At 44.7% G+C, this 25,478-nt stretch overlaps 1 protein-coding gene across 1 annotated transcript; it reads right to left on the bottom strand.

Annotated features, from left to right (window-relative positions):
- Positions 1 to 3,495: 3,495 nt before the first annotated feature.
- LOC128718321 (uncharacterized) lies at positions 3,496 to 9,640 on the bottom strand. The gene is made up of 2 exons (XM_053811951.1): positions 9,074 to 9,640; positions 3,496 to 3,642 (listed from the first exon to the last, which is right to left on the bottom strand). Exons 1-2 carry the CDS (start codon positions 9,638 to 9,640, stop codon positions 3,496 to 3,498), a joined length of 714 nt encoding a protein of 237 aa, XP_053667926.1.
- Between the last annotated feature and the right edge of the window lie 15,838 nt (positions 9,641 to 25,478).

Raw genomic sequence — 25,478 nt, 5'->3', positions numbered from 1 at the left:
ACGGATCCTTGATACATTTCAACATCTGGAAGAAATGATTGCGCTTGGGCAATAAGAGATTGTATAACAAAGAAATAACAATTAAAAACTATAATCTTTGCGCACGTTTTGGTAATAAGATATCCTGTAGAATATTCAACCAGAACCGCTTTAAAACTGTACTCCCAAATCGTAAATACTATGTAAAACCATGGCATAGAAAAAATACATTTAATGCCAATAATTTCGATACATCAATCAATCATAATTTTTCAATCAATTAAACATATTGTTATTAGAATATTATTACCAATTACATTAATATGGCTATGCGTACATGAAGCAGATTCAGTTTAAAGTTTAATTAAATAGGCCTTTACTACGGTGCTAATAATAAAAAGTATGAGTCTAGCAGGGGCGGCCCGGTGGCATGATGGTAGAGGCGCCGGTCTTCACACTGACGCAGTCAATGCGGACCAATCCTCCGTACGCGTTCAGCTACGGGTAAATAAAGTCACAGAAGGCCAGTAAAACATTAAGAAATGAGTTTAGCAACTTTAGCTGTGCTATAGAATCACTGTTTGTTGCATGATACTTTATGCGATAAATTAAATATATTTTCATCTATATAATAAATCCCCATGAAAATTTGCACATGAAAAATATAAAGCTGTATCAACATCATTGCAACTGAATGTTATATGTTATGTTTAGTTAAACAATAATTGGTAGACATCGATAACTCGGAATTACGATTATATTTATTATCCATCTATGCTTGGATTTGCTTAAGCTGATGGAAAGTAATAGCAAATTTAAAATACACTGTAACAAATAATTAAGTTTACTGTGGGAAAAACTGCCAGCAATTGTTAACAAAAGTTTGCATTAAATATTTAACTACATTCATAATGTTATTTTTCATTGTAATCGTTTTTTACAATAACTATTTTAATTATAATTGAACACCGTCTTTCGAAAACTCTTCACACTATTTTCGAAATAAAACACGAGTGTAAAAACATTGGCATATTCGCAGGATTTGTAAAATAAACAGAAATTAATAAACGGTATAAACCGTCCAAAGAATGATTAATTTGAATTTTCAAGCGTTTCAATATGTAAGCGTTTTACGCCTGTGTGTACGCAACGCGCATTGCACAGGGCTCGCTAGCCAACATGGCGGATGGCTGGGCGTACTTTTTGCTGTTTTGCATACAACTTGCGTGCAAGAAAAACTTGTGGGCCTATACTACTCTTTAGCCCTTGGACTTGTGTCGCCATTACAATACAGATGACGCTAACCACATTTATCGCTACAATTTAATTATGGCAAGATTTTTATCCTGGTGGTTTACTTTCAAGCTCTCAATACGGTGGGTGCATGGGGTGGGAATTTTAGGAAAAAATGGATCGGAACGGAACTCGAACCTGGGAATATAATTATATAATTATGCGGTTCACCATAGGTTACAGTACAAAAATAATTTTTCGTAACTCGCAGGACCACTTCCTGCCAGTGAGTAAAAACTAAGTGTGAAATGAATCACCTAATTCTATGTTCCCTGTTACCTATTGCGAAACGTGGGAGTCGCGCTTGGGGAGGATCTTGGCTTCCGGCGAATTGGCCTGCAAGAATGCGTCTTCTTCCGTAGTACACCTGCGTTGATCGTTGGCTGATGTCGTGTTGCATGGGGCTGGCTACTGATGAACGGATAAGAGACAAGCGATAAAAATGGAGCCGTTTCCGGAGTCTTCTAGCTATACTCATCGGATGATATGTAGAACGGATGAGAGTCAAGGAATGTAGATACGATCACACGTGCTACGTAATTATATCGTAACACAATAACATGAGAGCACCGTTCTAAGACCTTTCTAAGTAAAGGCATTTACAACGAGCTTTGCATCGATGCCATAGGGCACCTTGCCTTTTCATTATCAAACACTTGTTTCTGTCTGTTTCTGTAAAAGCACCGAGGCTCGTGAAGAGAAGTGTGTACATGTGACTTGAACTGTATAATATATTACACCCAAAATTTGAGATTCGTAGATACGTAAATTTTAATATTTGACAGTACATAGAGTTTATGACCTGGATTTTATTTTAGAAACTATTGGCAAAAACAGCGTAACCAATTTTAATTTTTATTAAAAGGAATGTGAAAAGGTATGTTCACACGATACAATTCCTGCTCAATTTTTCACCCTCTGCTAATCTTATCATGCGTGTGTTGGTGTATTCGTGCAGAGATGACAAATCTTTCAGGGCAGAAAAGGTTGGCCTACATTGGTGTTCAGCACAAATCTTTTGCTTGCAATCTTTTGACAACCGATTAGAAGCTATACTGAAGGAACGATGTTTGATCTCAGTAGCCAGAAAAAGGTTAACATACTCATAAAAGGTTTGTATCATTTGAACAGGAAACACACACGAATCTTTTGTATTGCTACTGTAGGGGATTTTATGGGAAAGATTTGCAGTTAAAAATTTGTATCGTGTAACCGTACCCAATATGATACAACAGTGCAAATGTTTTATTGACGGCTTGTATGTAGCGATATGGTTTGAGATGCAGTCGTTAACAATGCTTCCCATACCAGATAGTACTAGCATGCTACAGGATGGAATACAATTCATATACAGGCAGTGCACGAGATACGCTATTATAGCGGACCGCTATAACCCGGGAAAATCCGGGTACCTCGAATTTCCGCGTAAGTTGAATCCGGAAGTAAAATCGTTTATACTGCAAAGTTATATAATGGACTTCCTGCTCTGCATTTAATTTATTCAGCAAACCTAACTACTTTTTGATAGAATACATTAAGATAAATTAAAAATAAATATTTTATATGACGAAGGAAGCGATTTAAGATCAATTTCACACCTTTTTGCTAAGATTTTGTGCTATAAACTAACTCAGCTGTCAAATTTCCAAAAACCGCGTATCTCCGAGTTCGCGTATAAGAGGCACTCCGTATCTCGGGGACTGCCTGCACATCATGAATGTTATTTGCAAAATTATACCCCGCATAATATCCTGCATATGTTCTTTAATAAGAAATTTACATCAAATATGGCATGATAAATTGCGTAAAGTTAGAATATTTCGGATGTAAAATGCAAATCCGAATTACAGATCGGTTCAAAAATAATATGACTGCACTACAGAAACGAAAATGGTAACTACTAAATAAAAATACATTCAAATATTTTAACGCAATGTATTGCGCCAACGAAACAGCATTATTATAGTTCTCATATATTCTTACATATATTCAGCATATCTTCTCAACAGCAGGTCACAGTCAGTAACAGAAGACGAGAGAGTAACAATTACATGGGTCAATGATCTAATCGAATTATGCTGTTATGAATCTTCTTTTGGTAATGCAATTGAAGATTTAGCATAGCTATTAGCTTCGTCCAAGGAAAGAGAGGTCATATAATATAATACAGCCAGACAGTGTGGAGGCGACCTAATGGTAATAGCATTGGTACTGCTTGTCTGGTTATTCTTGGCACATATTATAAATATTAACAGAGATCGAAATCGAGATCGAGTTGAAGATACGCAGCTCATCGTATCGGATGAAGATCGAACCTCTCTCCTCCATCAGTAGCATCGACGCAGCTAAACCGACAACGCATCCGCGTATCTACAAATATTCATAAATCAAGATTAAGAATTAGTATTATTCGACATTCCGAACGAACAATTGTGTTTACTTACCCTTTTCCTCTAACTTTGCATTATACTTCTAAGGAAGAGACCAATGCTTGCAGTTCGGGGCAAACCGTAAGATAGACTATCTCCTACGTGAGTGCTGCTGAGATTCTACAGGGCAGTCTCATCCACATCAAATAGCTGGAGCGATGAAAAAGGGTACTCGGTATGCTTCAGGGCAGATGTCATGTTACGTCATGTGTGATTAATCTGCAATTTCCGAAAGAGATTAGTGTAAACACAAAACTGTAATACTGTAACTTGGGACCACTGGTAAAAAATTTGTAAAACAAGTACTAAGCTTGTAATAAACAGCTTTCTATTTCGGAGAACATGGAAGAAAATGTGACCGCAGTAGTGATGCATCATTTGCATGCATTTAGGATTTCCCATGTTTAAAACGCCTTATTATTTTTAAATAATCGCTTTACTTACTTTACACAACAAGCCACGTCAATTTAGCATTCAATTTGAAAGAGAAATACCCTCCGCTCGCACGCAAAAAAGTTTTCCACAATTTATTCACTCTGTTGCTTTTAAATTCGCGGTTTAAGCCCCCATTATTTATTCGAAAATAAATGTAAACAAACCATGTTGACATTTAATTTGTCACATCGCATGACCGAACCGCCCGTTGATGTGCGCTAACTGTTTCAGCGTAGCTTCAAACCCTATTAGGGGGAGGGGGACTACAAAAATAGTTTGCATAAAAAATCTTTTGCCTAGCGATTAATTAGTAGCAGTGTAAACTATAAGAGTTACATATATTTTCTTGTAAATATTGCATCGATATTGGATTACATTTATAAAAGTTAAAAGCCTCCAAAATTTCTGGCTACCCGTGTAGCCCGGTTGTCGGTTGGTAGGAATAGGGTGTTTTGGCAAGTGACAGGGTTAAGGCATGTCTGGCAGCCTTGTGCAATTGTGAATCAATGTGAAGGAATGTGAACCTGTGTGTGTACGATCGAAGTAGCTGTATCATCATGGAAAATGGCGCGAGTCAAGCACGGTAAAGAAATAGTCTATGGTACGTTTTATCAAGTGGTCGTGTTAAGTTTTAGTTCGTTAAAATCAGTGCTCCAGTGTAATAAAAGTCAGAGTTGAACATTACAGGAACGAGTCCGTTTCTGCATGCAGTTTTTGTCAAATTGTGAGTGACTAAATGTAGTGTTCTTGCGGCTAAACATCTTTATATTAGTGTGTTGTGTGAAATATGTAAAAAGTACAATCAATAATCTCACCATTTGCAGTATGGAAAGATTGTTTGGTTAGTGGCAGCTAAGTGAGGCGGCAATGTATTTGATAATGTTTCATAATTGTTTTATTGCCCTTAATCCGTCTTTTTGGTGGGATTTGTACGTATTGATTTAGTAGATATAAATCATTCTAGGTCATTTCCTCCGTGTGTAAGGATTTTTGCATAATTTTCCGAAATACGATGGCGCATTATTGAAGAAACGTAAGTAGCTTACACGTTTTACGAAATGTTTGTGATTTTCTATAAATTTAAAACACCTTCACTCATTGTAGGATTTGGTGAATGAAACGAATTTATGAAATTGGTTCCGGTATGCCGTAGTGAGTATTACACATTTTGTACAGCGCAACACTCGATTTCGAGCAGACGGTAACGATTTTCTTCATCCGAATTGGACTTGTAAATTCAATTTTTATGGATAAGCAAACAAAATGCGACTAAAGCGGTTAATGGGTAACAACAACTGTTCGAATGAGGTGCATTCACCCTAAACAGTGTGCTAGATATGTTCCTAGTTCCTACCATCCAGCATGATTTTTTTTATGTGAAATGTGGGTTCAGTACTATAGTACTATAGTTGTACTATAGTTATAATTTGGTTTATATGCTTCGGTGGAAAAATCGGTGGAAATTGAAATCGAAATATTGAATACATAGCCTTACCATAGCTAACATCGGTTCATTTGCAACGCGATGTGTCATAAAGCCATGCCATTAGGAGGCTGTTACATCTTTTTGACATTACGTCCCAATTCCGTTGGGTACTGGCAAGTACGAACATTATATAACGAACATTGTATATAGCTGCTTGTGCTTTCATTGCTGAAGCGTATGTATCATCGTGGACATCGTGGATCTTATCGGGTAGAGCGGATCTGGTGTTAGAATTAGATCTTTGGGGCAGCTTGGAGAAGAGCTCAAGTATTTCACTGGTAGACATCACACGAGGTTCTTCCATTTCGATTACATGTGTATCCAAAAATACACAATAAATATCGAGGATTTTTCTTAAACTTTGCTTGTCGCGTTTTCAGTTGATATAAGTGGTTAGTTGGTATAGTGGTATCTGTATTTTAATTTTTTGTATTCGATGTTCTCATGCGTTTTAAATGGCGATAAAGAGACATCTTACACCTTTCGAGAGGATGTGATTTTAAAACCACGAAGGACCATAACAATGAACATAATTAGGACAGCATTTAGTGACAAAAGAACGTAATATATGATTGAACGATATGAGCCGATAAGACCTGACACAAATGGCCAATAGTCAGGTAATAATCTCAAGCAAAGACCTTTTGATAGTATAATGATTACGAACAATTGTCTTCAAACATTGTTTACATAGCGGTGGTGTTCGAATCGTGTGCTTTGGGTTGGCGGAATGCTGATAATTGTTGCTTATGATAATTGAGATTTATCGTTCGGAGTTTTTTCGTTAGATGAATTCACAGACATTTAAAGTGTTCTGCATTCTTCAGGCTGTAACCTTTCGTGGACATTACTTTTGATGCCTTTCATCAGCTCCCGCAATCCGATTTATCCACTTCAGCAGCTTTTTTCCTAATAGTTTACAAGTTGTGATGCTGTTTTTGTGATTTTGTCTGTCTTTTTTAATTTTCTTTTCGTTATAGCCCCATATTTTTGTATCGTTGTAAACTGTTGAGTTCATAGTTTGAATTATTATCAAAACCCGTGTTTTGAGCCCAAATGCTGCAAATGCCTTGCCATATCACCAGTTTGCGTGCAAATTTGTCAGCTAAAACTAAGTTAAATTTAATGGGGACATCGCCCAGAGCAGTGATAACATAAAATTTTAGACCAGGAATCTGCCTGAAATCCATTTTTACGTACGTTTCGTCATCCATAAGAATGCAACCAGCCTACCTCGCTGGGTACCTTGCCGAGTTTCAATTTGAAACTGTGCATCGTTAGTAAAATACTTTATATATAAAGCAATACTTAATTACTTATCCGGTGTTAAGACTCTAATAATGGGGCAGATCATACTGTTTACGCTTTGCACGTCACACACTGTTTGTTTTTGTTGTGACGTTTTTTGTTGGCTGTCCGCGCACCTGTTTAATGTATCAATATTTTCACTGGGGCAGCGTTAGCTTACTTTTGGCTCCGTTAGGGCTACGGCCATTTCGGATGCGTAAAAATTATCACCATTGTACAAACAACCACGAAATAGAGCAGCACGTACGCCGAACGGCCAACCCGGAACAATCGTTAAGCACTTCACTGGTTTTTGAAAGAAACACTAAACACAACGTAGGGATCGATCGCGAACATTTGGTGCCGTGACCAGGATTCGTTTCTTTCGGAGTGAAATTGTTTGTTTTTCCGGACTAACCATTGCTACGTGTAGCTAGGTTGTGCAATACCCGTTGAGTGTGAACACTTGTGCAATTCGCCAAAATTCGTTGTTTTCCGCACTGTGTGATTGATCTGTAGCGTACTGTATACAGTGTCGCGTATTTGAATGTGAACATTGATTGTTGATCGTTTGTAAAGGATCGTGTTGTGAAGTGAGCTGGTTCGCTTGTGAAATTGCTTCCTGCGAATTTGTGTCATCATTTGTGATCGGCCATTGCATCGGACTTGCGCGTCGGTATCATGGCTGCAACAACTGAAATTCATTCTCGAAGAATGGCATTGGCGGAGAGGATTCAACACATAGCTGCATTCGTCGAGAGTTCTGCTCCAGTTCGAGATGAGCTGCAAGTGATCTTCTATGTTGCTGAAATGGAAAAGTTATCCGATGAATACGACCGTGTGCAGCAGCAGATAGAAAATGGAGTTACTTCCCAGGGACGCGCACTCGAGAGCCATTTGCGCGCAATGATGGAGGACACCATAATGTCCATACGAGCCAAGCTGCAAGGTTTGCTGCTGCTAAAGACTTGCGCTGCACCGGCTTGTCCTTGTGTTTCCAAGTAAGGAAACCCACAGCTACTTTACTAAAAATGAAAAATTTTGTTTCAATTAATCACCATGCTGAAAGTAAAACTACTCACCCGAGTGTTGTACGACACGTATCGCAGCACTTTTCTTCCTGCTCATCCATTGCGAGCAGATCAGAATGGTGCCCATATTGCCAGAATGAGCATGCCCTGAACAGTTGCTTCATGCATTGCCAGCTTCCACTATCTGAGCGCATTCAGATTGCTAAGGTGAAGATGTTTTGCAACAACTGCTTACAGACGGGTCATTTAGCAAGAAACTGTGCTACGTCGTCCAGGTGCAAACTTTGTGGTGAGAAACACCATATCCTTTTGCATTGTTCTTCAGACTCAGCGGAAGTTTAAGTTAAGTTTAAGTTTCTTCTGTTTTTCTTGGTGGATTGTAGCCTCCTATGGGATTTCACATCTCATAAATCATAAATTGGCATTTGTCGCATGTGCCTTTTTCGCTTAATTTCATTACACTTAGCCAGTATTCTGACAGGTCGTGTCCGGATACTATAATGTAAATGGTTATTATTTTGATTCCTTTTCAATTTGTGTGTTTGTGCCATGGATATAGTTTGAATTCCTTCTGGAATAACAGAAATATTTTTCCCTTATTTTGGGTGTCTGAACCACATTTAGAGTTCTTGATTTTATAAATTGTAATAGCAGTATGCGTTCGCGTTCGTAGTTCGAATGAGAAAGATCTCGTCTTTAATTAAAAGATAAAATTATAATGTTATTTTAGTGTTAGTATCGGATAGTAGCGTGTTATAATGCGTATTCGTAATCGGTTCAACGTAAGTGTTAGTATTGATTAGTAGCGTATTATAATGCGTATTTGTAATCGGTTTTACGTAAGTATTAGTGTATTCAGTACTGAGTTACCGCGCTACAGTACGGGACAAAAAGGATGCCACAGTACTCCCCTTCTAGACTAGATTTCCCTAATGATACCTCGTAGGGATTACAACTCGTCTACCTGAACGAGTGACTATAGTCGGAGGAATCGTAGAAGTTGTGGCGTCGGGTCGCGAATAATTTGATGATTCATTTTCTTGTAGTGTGTATGGTGGTTTCAATCGGTCCACTGAAACGTTGACTGTTCGCCCTCGAATGTTCAAATTGAAAAATTTTTCGGTGCGGCTTACCACCTCGAAGGGTCCTTCGTATGGAGGTGATAGCGAGGGACGAATCGAATCGTTGCGTACAAATACATTCTTGCATGTTTGCAGGTCCTGATGAACGAACACTCTACTTTTACCATGTCTAGCGGTTTCTTGGGGACGAAGGTCACGCATTGCCTTTCGTAGTTGAGCAACAAATTCAGCTTCGTTGGTGCTCTCCGAATTGGTGACGAAAAACTCTGACGGTATACGGAGTGTCGTACCGTATACCATCTCGGCAGGCGATGCCTTGATGTCTTCCTTGTACGTTGTCCGCAGTCCAAGTAAAATCACTGGTAGGTGATCGCACCAGTGATCAGGATCGTGGCATAGGATGGACGACTTAAGTGTTCTATGCCATCGTTCGATGATACCATTCGACTGGGGATGGTATGCCGTCATGCGTAGATGGCTGGATCCGAGCAGACGAGTAAGTTCTGCAAACAGCGTCGACTCGAATTGGCGCCCTTGGTCGGATGTTATGTAGGTGGGAACGCCAAACCGAGATATCCATCCGGAATCCAGTGCTTCAGCGATTGTCGATGCCGTCATGTCTGGCATGGGAAAAGCTTCCGGCCATCGAGTGAACCTGTCGATGACCGTCAGGCAGTAACGGTTGCCTCTACTCGGAGGAAATGGTCCTACGATATCGATGTTCAAATGCGCGAATCGACTGTCCGGCGCAGAATACCGGGATACAGGCGATTGCGTGTGGCTCGTCACTTTCGAGCGTTGTCACTGTAGGCAGCTTCTGGCGAATGCAATACTGTCCTTGCGGATGCTTGGCCAAACAAATCGCTCCGTCATTAAGTTGGCCGTTGCTCGGGTGCCAGGGTGAGAGAGATGGTGCGTTGCTTGCAGAGCAGCGTGCCGAAATCGTTTCGTTACAAAGGGACGAATGCGATCGTCCGAACAATCACAAAGCAGTTGCTTGGTACTGCCTGGAATTGAAAAAAACTTTAGATCGAGTGACGATTTAGATTTACCTTGCTGAATATCTTGTAGCTCGTCGTCAGTTGTTTGGTCATCCGCAAGTGCGTCGAAATCAAGCGTTGGTACAGTTTGGATGGCAGCGATTCGAGATAGCAAATCAGCAACAATATCCTTGCCAACGATGTGCCTGATGTCGGTTGTTATCTGCCCAATGTAGTCCAGTTGGCGAGCTTGACGATCCGGTGCTTTGTCGAGTTTCTGATAAAAAGCGTAGGTAATCGGCTTATGGTCTGTGTAGATGTGGCAACTTCTTCCTTCCAGCATGTATTTGAAATGCCTCACACCGAGGAAAATTGCCGTGAGTTCGCGATCGTACGTGCTATATCGACATTGGGTTTTGTCGAATTTCTTCGAGAAAAAACCTAATGGCTGAACCATTCCATCGACGATTTGGTGTAGTACGGCGCCAGCGGCAACATCCGAAGCATCGACCCACAGAGACAGTTCCACTGATTTGGCGGGGTGGGCAAGAAGAGTTGCTTCCGCGAGTTGTTGTTTACACCGTTCAAACGCGGCTACTGTTTCCACGGTCCAGGTCAACGACGTACGATCGTTGCGTTTATTGCCGGGAGTCAACGCCAGCAACGGGATTTGCGCATGGATCGCGTTTGGGATGAAACGTCGATAAAAGTTTATCATCGCTAGGAAACTTTTCAGCTCTTTCACTGTGGATGGAAGCTTGATGTTCTTAACGGCCTCTACGCGGTCTGGAAGTGGACGAATTCCTTCGGCGGAAACAGAATGTCCAAGGAATTCAAGCGTTGTACGACCCAGTTCGCATTTTGCGACGTTTATCGCCAAATTGTGTTGCTTAAGCCTCTCAAACAACAGACGCAAATGTTCCCGGTGCTCCGCTGGTGATGACGATGCGATGAAAAGATCATCGATGTATGGAAATATGAAGTCCAACCCTCGCACGACTTCGTGTATCAAACGTTGAAAGGTTTGAGCAGCGTTCCGTAGTCCAAACGTCATGAAGGAAAACTCGAACAGGCCAAAAGGAGTCGTGATGGCCGTTTTGGGGATGTCTTCCGGATGAATCGGAACCTGGTGGAATGCTTTTTGCAAGTCAACTTTTGAAAATATAGTTTTTCCATGCAAAATTGATGAGAAGTCTTGTAGGTACGGCAGGGGGTATCGATCCGGCACAGTCTGAGCGTTTAGTGCACGGTAGTCTCCACATTTTTTTTTTTTAACAAATGCAGGTTTTATTGTTCATAATATTAACATTAACAAACAAACAATAGTGTAAACCCACGCTCTTGACGCACGACGTTGCCCGCCAGGGATTTGTCATGCGTCATTACTGACCCTTTCGGATGTCTCTTCCCAATCTTCTTTATTCAATTGACTCTTTACCCGCATATCAAAGGCTTACTCTTACTGAGTCCGCATGACTCCCTCCTATTTTCCCTTATCAAGGTTCTCAAAAAGCTAATCCGCCATCTACCGATCGGACCATTCCGCCTCGCTGGCGGAAGCCTCCTCCGCCGGTGTCCATCGCCGACCTGCAGCTCGACGGCGTCTTTCATTCTCTCGTCTGTTTCGCCGAGAGCGTATGAGGTCCGCCTCCGTTGGAGCGGACCGACGACGGCGCGTTGCCGAAGGACCCTCCCGTTGGACCCGAGCTCTCCACAATCGCTGCATAAACAATCGTCGCTCGTGACGAACTCTAATCGTTACAGGGGAAGGTGGTTCTCCCCTGCTTCTTCGTGGGATTGGAGGGGGAGCTAGGCCTGCTCGCTCCGCCTCTACTGCCGCCCGCAGGACTTCATCATCTCGAGCGGCTCGTGCTGCTGCGACGTCCGCAGCCAGTCGCACCCGTGCCCGATCCTCCGCCCTGCCACGAAGCCGTCGGTTGCGGGCAGACCGTTGGCGTGCTGCTCGGGATTCATTTACCCGTCTCGTGATGTCCTCTATTATGTCATCGTCTACCTCTTCGCCGAAGAGTGCGGCCACGCTTTCAAGGACCACTTCCTCGTCCTCGGCGAAAGCCGCTTCCGCTCGACCGCTGGCGAGGGCCTCCTCGTCTCGCCACAGCTGCTGCAGCACCGTGGTGATGGATTTCGCTGCCCTTTGGATGCGGTCCCACCACTCCGCACTCTCCAGCAGCTTCTCGGCGATGTTGCTTAGCTGGACCGATTCGGGTGTCCCCCAGCCCAACAGCTCACGTCGGATCTCCTCAAACACGGGACACTCGAACAAGACGTGGGCCACCGACTCGACCGACCCCACGCACCGTGGACACTCCGGAGACGAAGCAAAGCCACAGACGTTCAGATACTCCCGGAAAAATCCGTGTCCGGATAGCACCTGCGAAAGGTGGAAGTCCACCTTCCCATGCTTGCGTCCCGTCCACCGGTGCAGGTCGGGAATCAGGCTGTGTGCCCACGTCTGATAGCGGCTGGCCGATGGTGTTGCCGCCGCACGGTCCCACGCGTCCTGCCACTGAATCATCGTGGCCGCTCGCTCCATCGCTCGTGCCTCCTTCCTGCTGGTGCCAGGTTCAGCCAGCAGCCTACTGTGGCACCTTGCGTCCTCCTGGATGACCAGCCAATACGGTGTCAGACCGGCCATCACCACTGACACCTCGTAGGACACCGAGCGAAACGAGCTCGACACCCCCCGTGCCAGCGGCTTCTGCACTTTGGCCAGTCGTCAGCGGCACCACTGCATATTGGTCGCCTTAGCCCAGATGGGCGAGGCGTACCGGATGACGGACTCTGCGACTCCTGCTAGCAATCGCCGCTTGGCCACCTGGGGGCCGCTGTGGTTCCTCATTACCGAGGTGACCACCGCCACCGCACGGAGGGCCTTGTCCGCGGCCGCTTCCACGTGCGGTTTCCACGAGAGTTTCTCGTGGAGTTGTACCCCCAGGTAGCGTATCGATCGCTTCGACGTGCAGGTCACTTCGCCGACGCGCACAGGAACTTCCAGACGTCCTCGCCGCAGACTCGAGATGAGCACCGCCTCGGTTTTGTGGGGGGCCAGACTAAGATGACGCGCATCCAGCCACCCCATCACCGCCTCGATCGCAGCCTCAGCAACCGTCGCCGACTCCTCTGGTGTGCAGCCCTCGGCCAGGATGGCTATGTCATCGGCAAAGCCGACGATGGTGGCCCCTTCAGGGAGCTGGATCCGCAGAACGCCGTCGTACATGACGTTCCACAGAGTCAGGCCAAGGATTGACCCCTGTGGAACGCCTGCCGTTACCCGACGTGACACCGGGCCGTCAAGGGTGTCGTACACCAGCTCCCTGTCGGTGAAGTAGTTGCGGAGCAGGAGTTGCAGCTGCGCTGGAACCTCCCTCTCACGCAGGGCCATCGCAATCGCCTGCCAGCTGGCGGAGTTAAACGCGTTCCTGACATCCAACGCCACGACCAGCAGGCAGCGCTTATCCCGCTGGTTCGTCCTTCCGTAGGACATCGCGCGCTCACCTGCTTCCACCACCAGCTGGATCGCCTGTAGGGTGCTCCGCTGCTTCCGGAAGCCGAACTGGTTCTCGGCCAGCCTGGGTGACTCCGGATCCTCCAGGTGCTCATTCAGCCTATCCAATGTTGTCCTCTCGAAGACCTTCGCCGGGTTGTCGATCAGACAGATCGGGCGGCAGGATGAAGCTTCACCCGGCGGCTTGCCCGGTTTGGGCAACAACACCAGCTTCTGCCTCTTCCATTCGCATGGAATAATGCCGGTGTCCAAGCAGCGCTGGTAGACACCCACGAATGGCTCAGGGTACTCTCGGATGGCAGCCGTTACCGCAGCGTTCGGAATTCCGTCGAGGCCAGGCGCCTTCCGCGGATGCAACTCGCTCGCTATCGCCTGGAGCTCCGCGCAGCTGATCGGACGGACCGGAGTGTCCCCTTCCGAAGGCGCGACGTCCGGCCACTCGACCGGGGGATGCTCCGGAAAAAGCTCCTCGACGATCCGCTGCAACACCGCTGGATCACGTTCTCGCGCCGTCCAGCTGCCCCGAAACCGCAGAAGGACTTGCCGGAACCACTGTCCCGTCTCATCCGCAGCCAGGACCTGCAGCCACTCGTCGAATTGCCGCTGTTTGCTGGCCTTAATTGCCACCCTTAAGGCAGCGCGCGCCTCCTGATGTTCCATCGCAGCCAGTTCAACGGACGTCTCGTCGAGGGCCAAGGACTGTCTCTCCCGGGCCAACCGGCAGCGCTCAGTCAGCTCCTCAATGGCCGGAGTCCACCAGTACACGTTGGCGCTCTTCCTCTGCTGCGACTGCCGGATCCTCGCCATGCTGGCGTCGCAAGCCTCCGTCAGCGCCATCCCCAGGCTTGCCGCATCCGTCACACGATCGGCAAAACGGGTCGCCTCTAGTGCCAGCTTGAATGTTCGGGGGCAAAACTGACGAGTTCGCCAGCGAACACCCGCCTCCCGTACTTCGACGCCTTCCAACCGCTGAATGCCCCGTCCGGGCCGCTGGCCAGCACGAGGCTGTTGCCCGACCGCAAACCGAATATAGCGGTGGTCGCTATAGGAGTAGCGGTCTAGCGTCCGCCAGGAGCTGATGACCTCCGCCACTCCATCCGGTCGGCAGAGCGATGGACTCGCGAAGGCGACGTCCACCCTGCTGGGCCGGGCCACGCCGTTGCCCAGGAATGTCGGCTCCATTCCACGGTTGAGCACCTCCAAACCGATGCTGGTTGCCGTCTGGAGGAGCGCCTCACCCTTAAGGTTGGCACGCTCGCTCCCCCAGGCCCCGTGCCACGCGTTAAAGTCACCAGCCAAGACGACGTGAGGATGACCTCTCGCTAGGACCTCCAGCCTGTCCATCTGCCGCTCAAAGTCCGGGAGGCCGACAGATGGCGGAATGTAGCAGCATATGAATACGATGCCCGCTACCTCGGCTGCCACAATGCCGGGATGTTGCACGCTCCTCACCCGCTGGATGGGGAACCGTTGGCCGCTGGTGACGATCGCAGCCTTCAGTTCGTCATCGGACGCCCAATTGCCGTTGTTGGCCGGCACTGCGTACAGCTCCGTCACGAGTATGACGTCTGCTCCTTCCTCCCTCATACGCTGGAGCGCAAGGTCTTGTGCGCTCCTGCTCTTCCCGATGTTGATCTGGAGCACTTCAATCATTGCTGGGCAGAGTCTTTGCACTGGGCGGAGGCAATCTGGTGCGGGCCGCCACACTTGATGCATCGAACTTGCCCGATGCAAGTTGCAGCCTTGTGGCCTTCCGCGCCACACCGGATGCAGGTCTTACTGCGGTCCTCCCCCGAGCATTGCCCAGCGAAGTGGCCACGCTCCAGGCAACGAAAGCACCGCTTTTCCGCCAGCGGCGCTTTCGGAACCTCCCACACCCAACACGAGGTGTGACCCAGGAGTAGACGCTTCCCGGCCAGATGCTCCGCATCCGACCGAGGCAACGTGACGCGGGCACGATTCGTTCCATCTCTTCGCTCCCACATGTCGATGGCGGCCTCCATATGCTGCTTACCCAGCGCCGTTAGCATTGCCTGACGAAGCTGGTCCTCATTCGCCAGGGAGTCGATATTAGTGACCAGGACCTGGGCCATCTCAGTGCGAACGGTCGCTGCCCCCTTGTCACCGATGACAGCTCGGATTCGTTGGCACAATTTCGCGCTATCCACGTCGCGGCTTAGCGGCAGCTTCAGTGTGTCTTTCGGCGTGCGTTTACCTACACCGATTTGTTTTTGCTCTTCGGCGAGTTGCTCGCTTGTACGTACCAGTTTATAAAGGTCCAAGTAGCTGACGCCCTCCGCTGGCGTCACCTCGATCACGTCAGGCCGCTTGCGTGTCTTCTTAGCTGGGTATTTGTTATTCAGCAGTTGGCCCTTCAGCTGCCACTGCTGCTGGTGCTGTCCAGCCACTCTCTGTCCGTACGTCTGCTGCGGACGTTGCTGCTGCTGCTGCGGACGTTGCTGCTGTTGCTGCTGAGCCGGCTGTTGGCGTGCCGGCTTACGGCGCACCACCTCGGCCCAGGAGCCGCCTTCCTGGTCCGGAGACGGCACCACCGTAGCCGTCACCGCACCTGCTCGCTCCTGCTGCTGCTGCTGTTGCAGCTGCTGCTGTGACCGCATTTGAGGCGGCTTGTAAAACCCGTCCTGCTGCCGAAGCTGTTGTTGTTGTGACAGCTGCTGTTGCTGCTGCTGGCTGCTCTGCTGATGTTGCTGCTGTGGTCGGGGGGGTGTTCTCCCGACTCGCGGCGACGGGGCGCGTCGTTTGATACCCCACTTGGGGGGGTGCGGGCGAAAAATCAAATCCGCGAAAAACCGCGAAAACCGCGAAAATCGCCGTATCTGCTCCCCCTTTTGATCCGGAGCCTTCGCGAGGGGTGGAAAAAATGCGGAATTTCCTCCCGCACACTTTCGCGGAACACGCCGAGCCGCTAACTCCGCTCCTTGTGGGTGAAAACCGGGAAAAACCGTTTTCACCCCCCCTTTTCGCGCTCTGAGGGGGCGGGGGTGGGTGGTGGGTGGTCGGGGGGGTGTTTCCCCGACTCGCGGTGACGGGGCGCGTTGTTTGAGCCCCCACTTGGGGGGGTGCGGAAGAAAAATTCAAACCGCGAAAAACGCGGTTTTCCGCCGTATCTGCTCCCGCTTTTGTTTCCGGGCCGTGGGGGAGGGTGCAAAAAATGCGGAATTTCCTCCCGCACACTTTCGTAGAACACGTCGAGCCGCTAACTCCGCTCCTTATGGGTGAAAACCGGGAAAAACCGTTTTCACCCACACTTTTCGCGCTCTGAGGGGGCGGGGGTGGGTGGTGGGTGGTCGGGGGGGTGTTTTTTGGACTCCTCTTTCCAAGACGCGTCCGTCGATATGCCGCACGATGGGGTGCTGCAGAAATTGTTCGCCGCCCACTTTCGCGGCACCACCCCGCGACAAAGACCGCGGCTCGATCCGCGGATGGTGGTCACACGCACGCACCGACACCGTTACGCTGCACTTTAAAACGGAATATCTCCGGCGCCAGTGGACCGATTTACGCGATCCAGCACTCAAACGAAGCGTCTTTTTAGCGCGCACCTTATTGTTACACTTTTGTGATCGTTCGTTAGCACACTTCCCAAATATTTTCAGATAAGTGTTAAAAAACCACTTCAAACACTCCTAAAAAAATATTTCCACTCCACGACGATTTTTTCTCGACACAGCACTTTAAGCGTCTTTCGCGCGCGCAACTTTTGAGTGGTCTAACGTCCCGATCGGACCAATAGTTTTCTTAAATATCGACTTTTTATAGTCTCTGACACTTTTTTCACACGGAGCGACGTGGATTTGGTCCGTTCGCTTCGGCTGCCAGACACAGACTGCCCGGTAGTCTCCACATGGTCGCCAGGAACCGTCTGCCTTTTTCACCATGTGTAGAGGGCTGGCCCAGTTGCTGCTAGACGGACGACAAATTCCAAGCTTCATCAGGTGTTGAAATTCAGTGCGAGCAGCTTCTAGTTTGTCTGGCGGTAGGCGGCGTGGTCGAGCGTACACAGGTTGCCCCGATGAGGCGGGTGATGGTTGGGTATTCCGAGAGCAAATCTGCGTATGTAGAAATTTTACTAAAGGTTTTCACGGAATGCTTACATGTACTTGCGAGTGAACCAATCGTTTCAAGGCGGGTGGTGTTGTCGATGAGGCGGTTTCGCTTGAGATCGATTAGCAAATCGAAATTTCTCAAAAAATCAGCACCTATTATCCCTGATGTGACGTCAGCGATCAGGAAACTCCACAGAAACTCTCGACGAAGGCCTAGATTCACCTTAAGCAAGACCTCTCCGTAAACTTTTATTGGTGTTCCATTAGCGGCGAACAATTGTAATACGGTTGGCTTCACTTTTGCTGAGTGCAATCCTCGTGGCACTACGGACACATCGGCTCCTGAATCGATCAAAAAGTGTGTGCAAGTGGTCGAGTCCGTAATTTTTAGGCGAAAGATTGCTGCTGTGTTGGATGGTTCGCCATTTTCCTCCACAGAATCAGCAGAGCGTCCTCATTGTTGGTTAGGTGAAACACGTGCATTAGAAGTGCAGGGTTTGCGGCACTTTCGAGCGTCGTTTCCGAATGTGCGATGAAACCAACAAGGTCCAGTGGAAGGATTCCTTTCGCGACGCGTATTATGCCACTCATTGCGAGAGCGGGAACGTGATCGACCGCGAACAAGTTTGTTGCCGGGACACACCTTCTCGAGCTTCCGAGATAACTCAGCAATTTCACGTTGCAGACATTTTATCGGATCACTGACCTCTTCTTGAACATGTGGCGGCGCCATCGCGATATTCTACACGTGGTCAATGGCGTCGACTCTACGGAGACCCATCGAATCAACGATGGCGTCAGCGATGGTGATCTTGTCAGTAGCGTCTCCCCTGGAAGCGATCACCGCTGCTTGTGCGTGTGGTGGTAATCTTGCAGCCCACAAATCGAGCAACACCATTTCACCTAGCGCATTACCGGCCACGCGTCTCACCTCGCTAAACAGCTGACTCGGTTTTCGGTCTCCTAAAGGCATCTCCGACAAAACTCGTTGAAGACGGCGTTGCTGACTATCAGCGAAATATTCAAATAGCCCTTTTTTAATGTATGCGTATTTGTCGGTCGCTGGTGTGCCGTCGATAATAGAGCGAATCTCCGTGAGCTTATTCGGCGGCACTTGAGCCATTACAATATTGTACCGCCGCGTATCGTGGATGGTGCTAATTCCCGATGCAGCGAACCAGAACTCAAGAGACAGAAAATATGTCTCTATGTTGGTATCGAGCATGCTGGGCGGGTTCAGTCTCGGAACTTTTATTTCTTCGATGTACGGCTGTGCTGCTAACGGTTATACTGCACGCCCGATGGTGCCTTCGGAGGCAGTTGTGATCTTTTCGTCGTTGATCATCGTAACACGAAAAAAAACTACCGTAATTTACCAAATATTTTACGAGGTAAAACACTGTACCGGAACAAAATTAAACGATTTTTAAACCAAAATCACTTCGGGGTCACCACTTTAGAGTTCTTGATTTTATAAATTGTAATAGCAGTATGCGTTCGCGTTCGTAGTTCGAATGAGAAAGATCTCGTCTTTAATTAAAAGATAAAATTATAATGTTATTTTAGTGTTAGTATCGGATAGTAGCGTGTTATAATGCGTATTCGTAATCGGTTCAACGTAAGTGTTAGTATTGATTAGTAGCGTATTATAATGCGTATTTGTAATCGGTTTTACGTAAGTATTAGTATATTCAGTACTGAGTTACCGCGCTACAGTACGGGACAAAAAGGATGCCACACACAGTTTTGTTTTTTCAACCATGCATATCATTGTTTTCAATACTTAATTCTTTTATCACTTGGAGTGCTGTTTGTATCGCTATTAGTTCAATTGTGGTTATTGAGGCTATGTTTTTATGTTTTAATTATACTAATGTTGTTGAAAGTTGCTTTTTATGTAGATTTCTATACCTGGTTTACTGTTTGTAATGCTTCCGTCTGTGAATATGCATGGTCTTTTTTGTCGAACTTATTCATGAGATCTTTTTTTGTTTTAGTGTGCTTTTATTGTTTGTGCTGGTGCTTATTGTTTCTGCAAGTTCAGTATTAATTATTATACGGTTTTTAATGTCGTTGTTTTTAGCAGTGAATAGGTTTTTGAGTGTAACTAGGTCTTTGTTAAATATTTCTTTTCGTGTGTTTTCTTTTTTTCTTGTAACGTGTTTGATGGAATTTGTTTAACTGAAGTCGTGTTATTCTGTATAATATAATGTCCTTGGCTAGTTGCAAGAAAAGCTTCTTGGCTATAAAGTTGGTTCTTATGTTGAACGGTATTTCGGCTGCGATTGCGTGTAGCGTGTTCATGGGTGTCTTTTTAGTGCAACCTGTTGCATTCCTAAGAGCTTGGTTTAGTATTGTGTTCTTTATTATAGCATTGCTTTATTGGAATTTTAAAGCTTCGATTTATTGTTTGAAGGCGTGAAGCGTTGTTTGCATGTTTTGTTGCAATTCTGTTTCGTTTTTGCCACAGCTGAGGAGTACAAAATCGTCTGCATATTGAATGATCTGATTTTGAGGATGATTGATTGCTTTATGTATGTCTTTTGTCTATATGTTGAATAGTGTGGGTGACTTTACGTCGCCTAGTAACAAACGATCTGTGACTATCATATTGTATGTATTGTTGTTGCTTTTTATTTCTAATTTTCTGTTTCTTAGGAAAGCATTTGTCCATTGTGTTATTTATGGAGGTATATTGTATGTTATAATTTTTTCTTTTAGTGTTTTTGTATAGACTTGTTTGTATGCTTTTTCTAAATCTATGAATATAGCATCCCTTTTCCTGTTTAATCTTTGTTTGTGTTATGTATGATTGTTAAGCTACAGGCAGTCCACGAGATACGCGGTTCCTCTTATACGCGGGTACGCGGTTTTTGGAAATTTGGCAGCTGAGTTAGTTTATAGCACAACATCTTAGCAAAAAGGTGTAAAATTGGTCTAAAATAGCTTCCTTCGTCATATAAAACATTTGTTTTTAGTTTATTTTGATGTATTTTATCAAAAAGTAGCTTGGTTTGCTGAATAAAAATAATAATGAAATAAGTGCAGAGAAGGATGTCAACTATCTAAGTTTGAATTAAAAACGATTTTACTTCCTGATTCGACATACGCGGAAATACGCGGATTCCGCGCTTCCCGGGTTATAGCGGTCAGTTTACTGTTGTTTTGCTTCTAAAACCAAGATATTTTTCAGGTAGGACATTAGTATTTTCTATATATCTGGTTAGTTTTATTAGAACTATCGTGTTTAGTATTTTTGGTATTGTTTTTATAAGACCGATAGGCCTGTAGTTGTTAGGATCAGTTGAGTCTTTGGTTGGCTTTGGCATGGCTATAATTTTTATTCCTTTTAATTCTTTGCTTATTTTTCCTTTTAGCCACATGTTATTAGCGTCTGGAAACTTTTTTTTAGAGTTTTTAAATCTAAGTTTTCAGCATTTCGTTTGTTGTTTTATCGATTTCTGGGCCGTGATCTGGTGCGTTTATTTATGATTTAGTTCCATACTTTTGTGTAAATGAGTGCGTCATCTCTTTGGTATTATGGGGTATGAGTAGTCTGAAGTTGGAGATTTTGTTATTTGAGAAATTTAATTTCATAATGTCTTTGGCCTGTTCCACTTCGTTGTGAATAATGGCGGAATCATGCTCTAAGACATTTTTTATATGCATTTTGACGGTTCCAGGCTTATCCTTCTTCTTCTAGTAGGGTTGGGATATGTTTATCCTCCTATAGGATGTGACATCCCATAATCAGATGTTTGACTCCCTTGATCAAGGCTATTGTAGGAGACAAGGTTGAAGCGATTTTCCACAAAATCTTCTTCCAATATTTTGACGTTGGTGGGTGTGGGTTCATACTTTTTTAACTACAGTTAAAGCTATTAAAGCCTATAGGCAGTTTATCATTTGAGAAGGGGGAATCAAATAATTTTTTGTAGAATTTATCATTCATTTCATTGCTGGGTAATTGATACCAGCTTATCTATTAAAAAATAAAAATATTGTAAAATATGCTTGAATTATATGACCAAACGCATTGCGGTCAGCACCATTTTTAGTGTGCTTGGCCGATTGTATGACTTGAAACCAAAATGTGGCGGAGCTAAATATGAACTAAAGGTTATTACTGTATCAAGTGCATATGGTTTTTTTTCGTGTAAAAAAACATCAATTAATCGAAAGGCATTCATTTCGTTATAACTGAATCTGCGAACGAGTTCATCCTTGGGAATGCCATTATCTTCTATTTTCATGATGCTTAACCAATATTCTGAAAGATCGTGTCCGGCAATTATTTTGTTAATGATTTTTTATATCCTTCCCGTTCAGTGCTACGTTTATGTACCATGGATCAGTTTTGAACTCTTTTTGGAAATCTAGGAGTTTTTTTTCCTTTATTTCTAGTTATGTGTGTGAACCATAACTTCGTGTTTGAGATCATTTCGTTTTTAAATAGGTTGATAGCGTCTGTATATCTGATTTTGTTTTGTATTATGGTGCTTGAGATGGTGCCTTTTTTACCAATTCATCCGCGATTTCGTTTCCTTTTATTCCTGTGTGTGCTGGAATCCACACTATATGCTATATGCACTATGTGCTATGTTTAGTATGTTGTATAATATTTCTTCTATTTTTGTTTCTGATGTGGATTTTATTAAAATTGTGACGATGTGAGGCTGTCTGTGTAGATTATAGGCTTCTCAATGTTGGCTTCTTCTGCTATTTGGAGTGCTTTTTCTATTGCTGTCAGTTCAATTGTGGTTATTTAGGCTATATTTTTTATGCCGTAGTTAAAGTAATATTGATGGTGGTGATCTTTTATGCAAATTCCTTTGCCAGCCCTGTTGTTTGTAATGCTTCCGTCAGTGAAAAAGCATGGTCTTTTATTACCAAATTTTTTCATGTGTTCTAGTGTTATTTGTTTGAGTGAGTTTTTGTTGATATTTTTTATGTCTATGATTTGGGCAAGTTCTGTGTTGATGTATGTGTGGTTTTTTATTGTATTGTTTGTGGCTATGTATAGGGTTTTTGGTAAATTTAAATTTTAAATCTTTGCTATATGTTTCTTCTTGATATGTTTTCTTCTTTTTCTTGTACCTTTTTGTTGGTGTTTGTTTAGTTGGTGCCTGATGGTTTTAGAGAATACAATATCTTTTGCTAGTTCTTTCCTTACAATGAAATGGGATCTTATATTGAAGGGTATTTCCGCTGCTATTGCGTGTAGGGTGTTTATTGTTGTTGTTGGGAACACTACAACAGTGGGAGAAATGTTCCCACGACCTGTCAGGTAGCTAGGGAAAAAGATTAGCAACACATCAAAAAGAAAGAAGAAACATTATAAAACCGATCGCAGGATGCGCCTGCGACCTCTTTGAAAAACGACACGTGAAGAATAAAGACCATTTTTTTGACACACGTTATATCCGTGTCCGGCAAAAAAAGTCTTATTCTCTGCAAATCAGTTGGAAAACCAGCAGTTTTCCAACAGTTGTGGTCTTGTTGCAACCTGTTGCTTTTCGTAGGGCTTGATTTAGAATAGTGTTGATTGTTTTAGTTTTATTTTTTATTGCAGATTAGTATGTGAGATGATCCTGTCTCTCGAATGTTCCTTATAGCAGCGCGATATATATTGAGGCTTTTCCTGGGGTAAGGTTGTTTTTTTTAACTTATGATTTTTATGATGTTTAGGCGTGTTGTGGCTTTGTTTAGTAGATGTTCTATATGAATTTGGAAATTTAGTTTGTTGTCTATTATGATGCCCAGGTACTTATATGTATTTGTGGTTTCGTTGTCTCTATTTTTTTTATTAACGTTTATGTTCAAACTAGGTTTTCCAAAAACCATGAATTTGGTTTTATCTATGTTGATCCCAGCGAGCAATTGAACCACGCCCATGCCAATTTTACTCGGATCTCTCGTTCTGGCCTACACGCCACGTGAGATAAAAGACAAACACACACGTCATACACACGCGAAATCACGGTACGCCCTCGATCGAGCGTGTACGGACGTACGAAGCGCACCAACACATGCAAAGCGACCGACCGCAAGGCGTGTGTCGACAGCGTACGTACCTATGTACAGTGTGTGTTGCCGCCTGCGCGACCTGGAATGCCAATTCGGAAACAGCGCAGGTGGTTTTCGGACTCGTCGTACTGCCACAGCGCGGGTGCTTTTCGGACTCATCGTACTGCGCTGTACACAGCGCTGGTGCAATTCGGACTCAGCGTACTGCGCTGTACACAGCGAAGGTGCAATTCGGACTCATCGTACTGCGCTGTACACAGCGAGGGTGCAATTCGGACTCATCGTACGGCGTTTTACATAGCGCGGGTGCTTTTCGGACTCATCGTACGGCGTTTTACATAGCACGGGTGCAATTCGGACTCATCGTACTGCGCTGTACACAGCGAAGGTACAATTCGGACTCATCGTACTGCGCTGTACACAGCGAAGGTGCAATTCGGACTCATCGTACTGCGCTGTACACAGCGAGGGTGCAATTCGGACTCATCGTACTACGCCGTACACAGCGCGGGTGCAATTCGGACTCATCGTACTGCACCGTACACAGCACGGGTGCAATTCGGACTCATCGTACAGCGTTTTACATAGCACAGTGTCCGCGTTCGACTTCCGCATGGTTCTATGGAGTCCCGCTTCATGGCATTACCGGTGTGTAATTTCGGTGTTGCATTTCATGCATTTAATAGCATGTAATTTATTATTTATTTACAAACCATCGATTGCAAGGTAATGACAACCCTTTAAGCTAACATTGGGAATACTTTTTGCTAATATATTTTGAAAAACAAGTGCTTAAATCAGGGCCAATACTTGGTATAATTAGATACATTCCGAGGCAATGCATTGCGGCGGTCGATTGAGACGGGTGTTTGAGAATAGCAATATTTAAATAATTGTACTAAAAAAAGAAAATTTATTTCTCTATGACTTTCCTATGTAAAATTTTTACTGCCGAAAGAATGAAAAAAATTCGAACAAATATAAATAAAACGAGACTAAAATTATTAATCATTAATGCGATAATAATGAAGCAATACGCAAAACGCGTAAATACAATACAATACGCAGAACGCATACAATATTTTTTTTTATTAATTAAATTTTTAAAATTAAATTAATTAATAAAATTTTTAATTATTTCGTCTACAAATGTACACTATACGAAATGAAAAAATTTCTTAATATTCGTACATGTAAAATATTTCCCGTTCCGTCTCGTTCATATATGATACGCAACGTACGCAACTCAACAATAGTCAGACGGCAATAATGTAAGTACCACTTTCTTCTGTACCAATGCTTTAATCCAATGTTCTCTTTCATTACAGCACCAGCGACAAGAAAATTGTATGGGAAAAAGAGCGACGTATCGAAAAAAGATACGAGAGCACATACCGAATGCTCCCCATGAGCGTATCGCGCTCACCCCGGCTTGTCGCGGCAGAGAAAAAAATAATAAATTTTATTTTTAGCCAAATTTCCCCCTCCACTCGAATCCAATATTTCGTCATCAAATCGATCATAATTTTGTTGCAACCTGGCGTAAGTCTCCCAAGGAGAGCAATTGGACCTTCTCCATACAAAATCAGAAAGTGCTCGCTCTAACAGCTACTTCGCTCCTGCTTGCACTCTCGTCGAATCGAGCCCCCCCTCGAAAGCTCTCTCAATCGGAGCGAAATTTCTCTTGCTGTTCGTTTCTTCGAAGTCGTTCGTTCTCGGTTGCGCCCGTTGCAGGCATACACAAACGTCAACAAACGTACACACACAGTCCACTGTTGCAAAAATGCTTCGTTTTTAACCTCACTTTTTGAATGTGAATTCACTTTGCGCAGAGGGATTCATGGCAAAAAACTGAT

This window comes from Anopheles marshallii, chromosome 2 (assembly GCF_943734725.1).
Source record: "Anopheles marshallii chromosome 2, idAnoMarsDA_429_01, whole genome shotgun sequence".
NCBI classification, from domain to species: Eukaryota; Metazoa; Arthropoda; class Insecta; order Diptera; family Culicidae; genus Anopheles; species Anopheles marshallii.
This window is presented reverse-complemented; position numbering and strand designations above follow the sequence as displayed.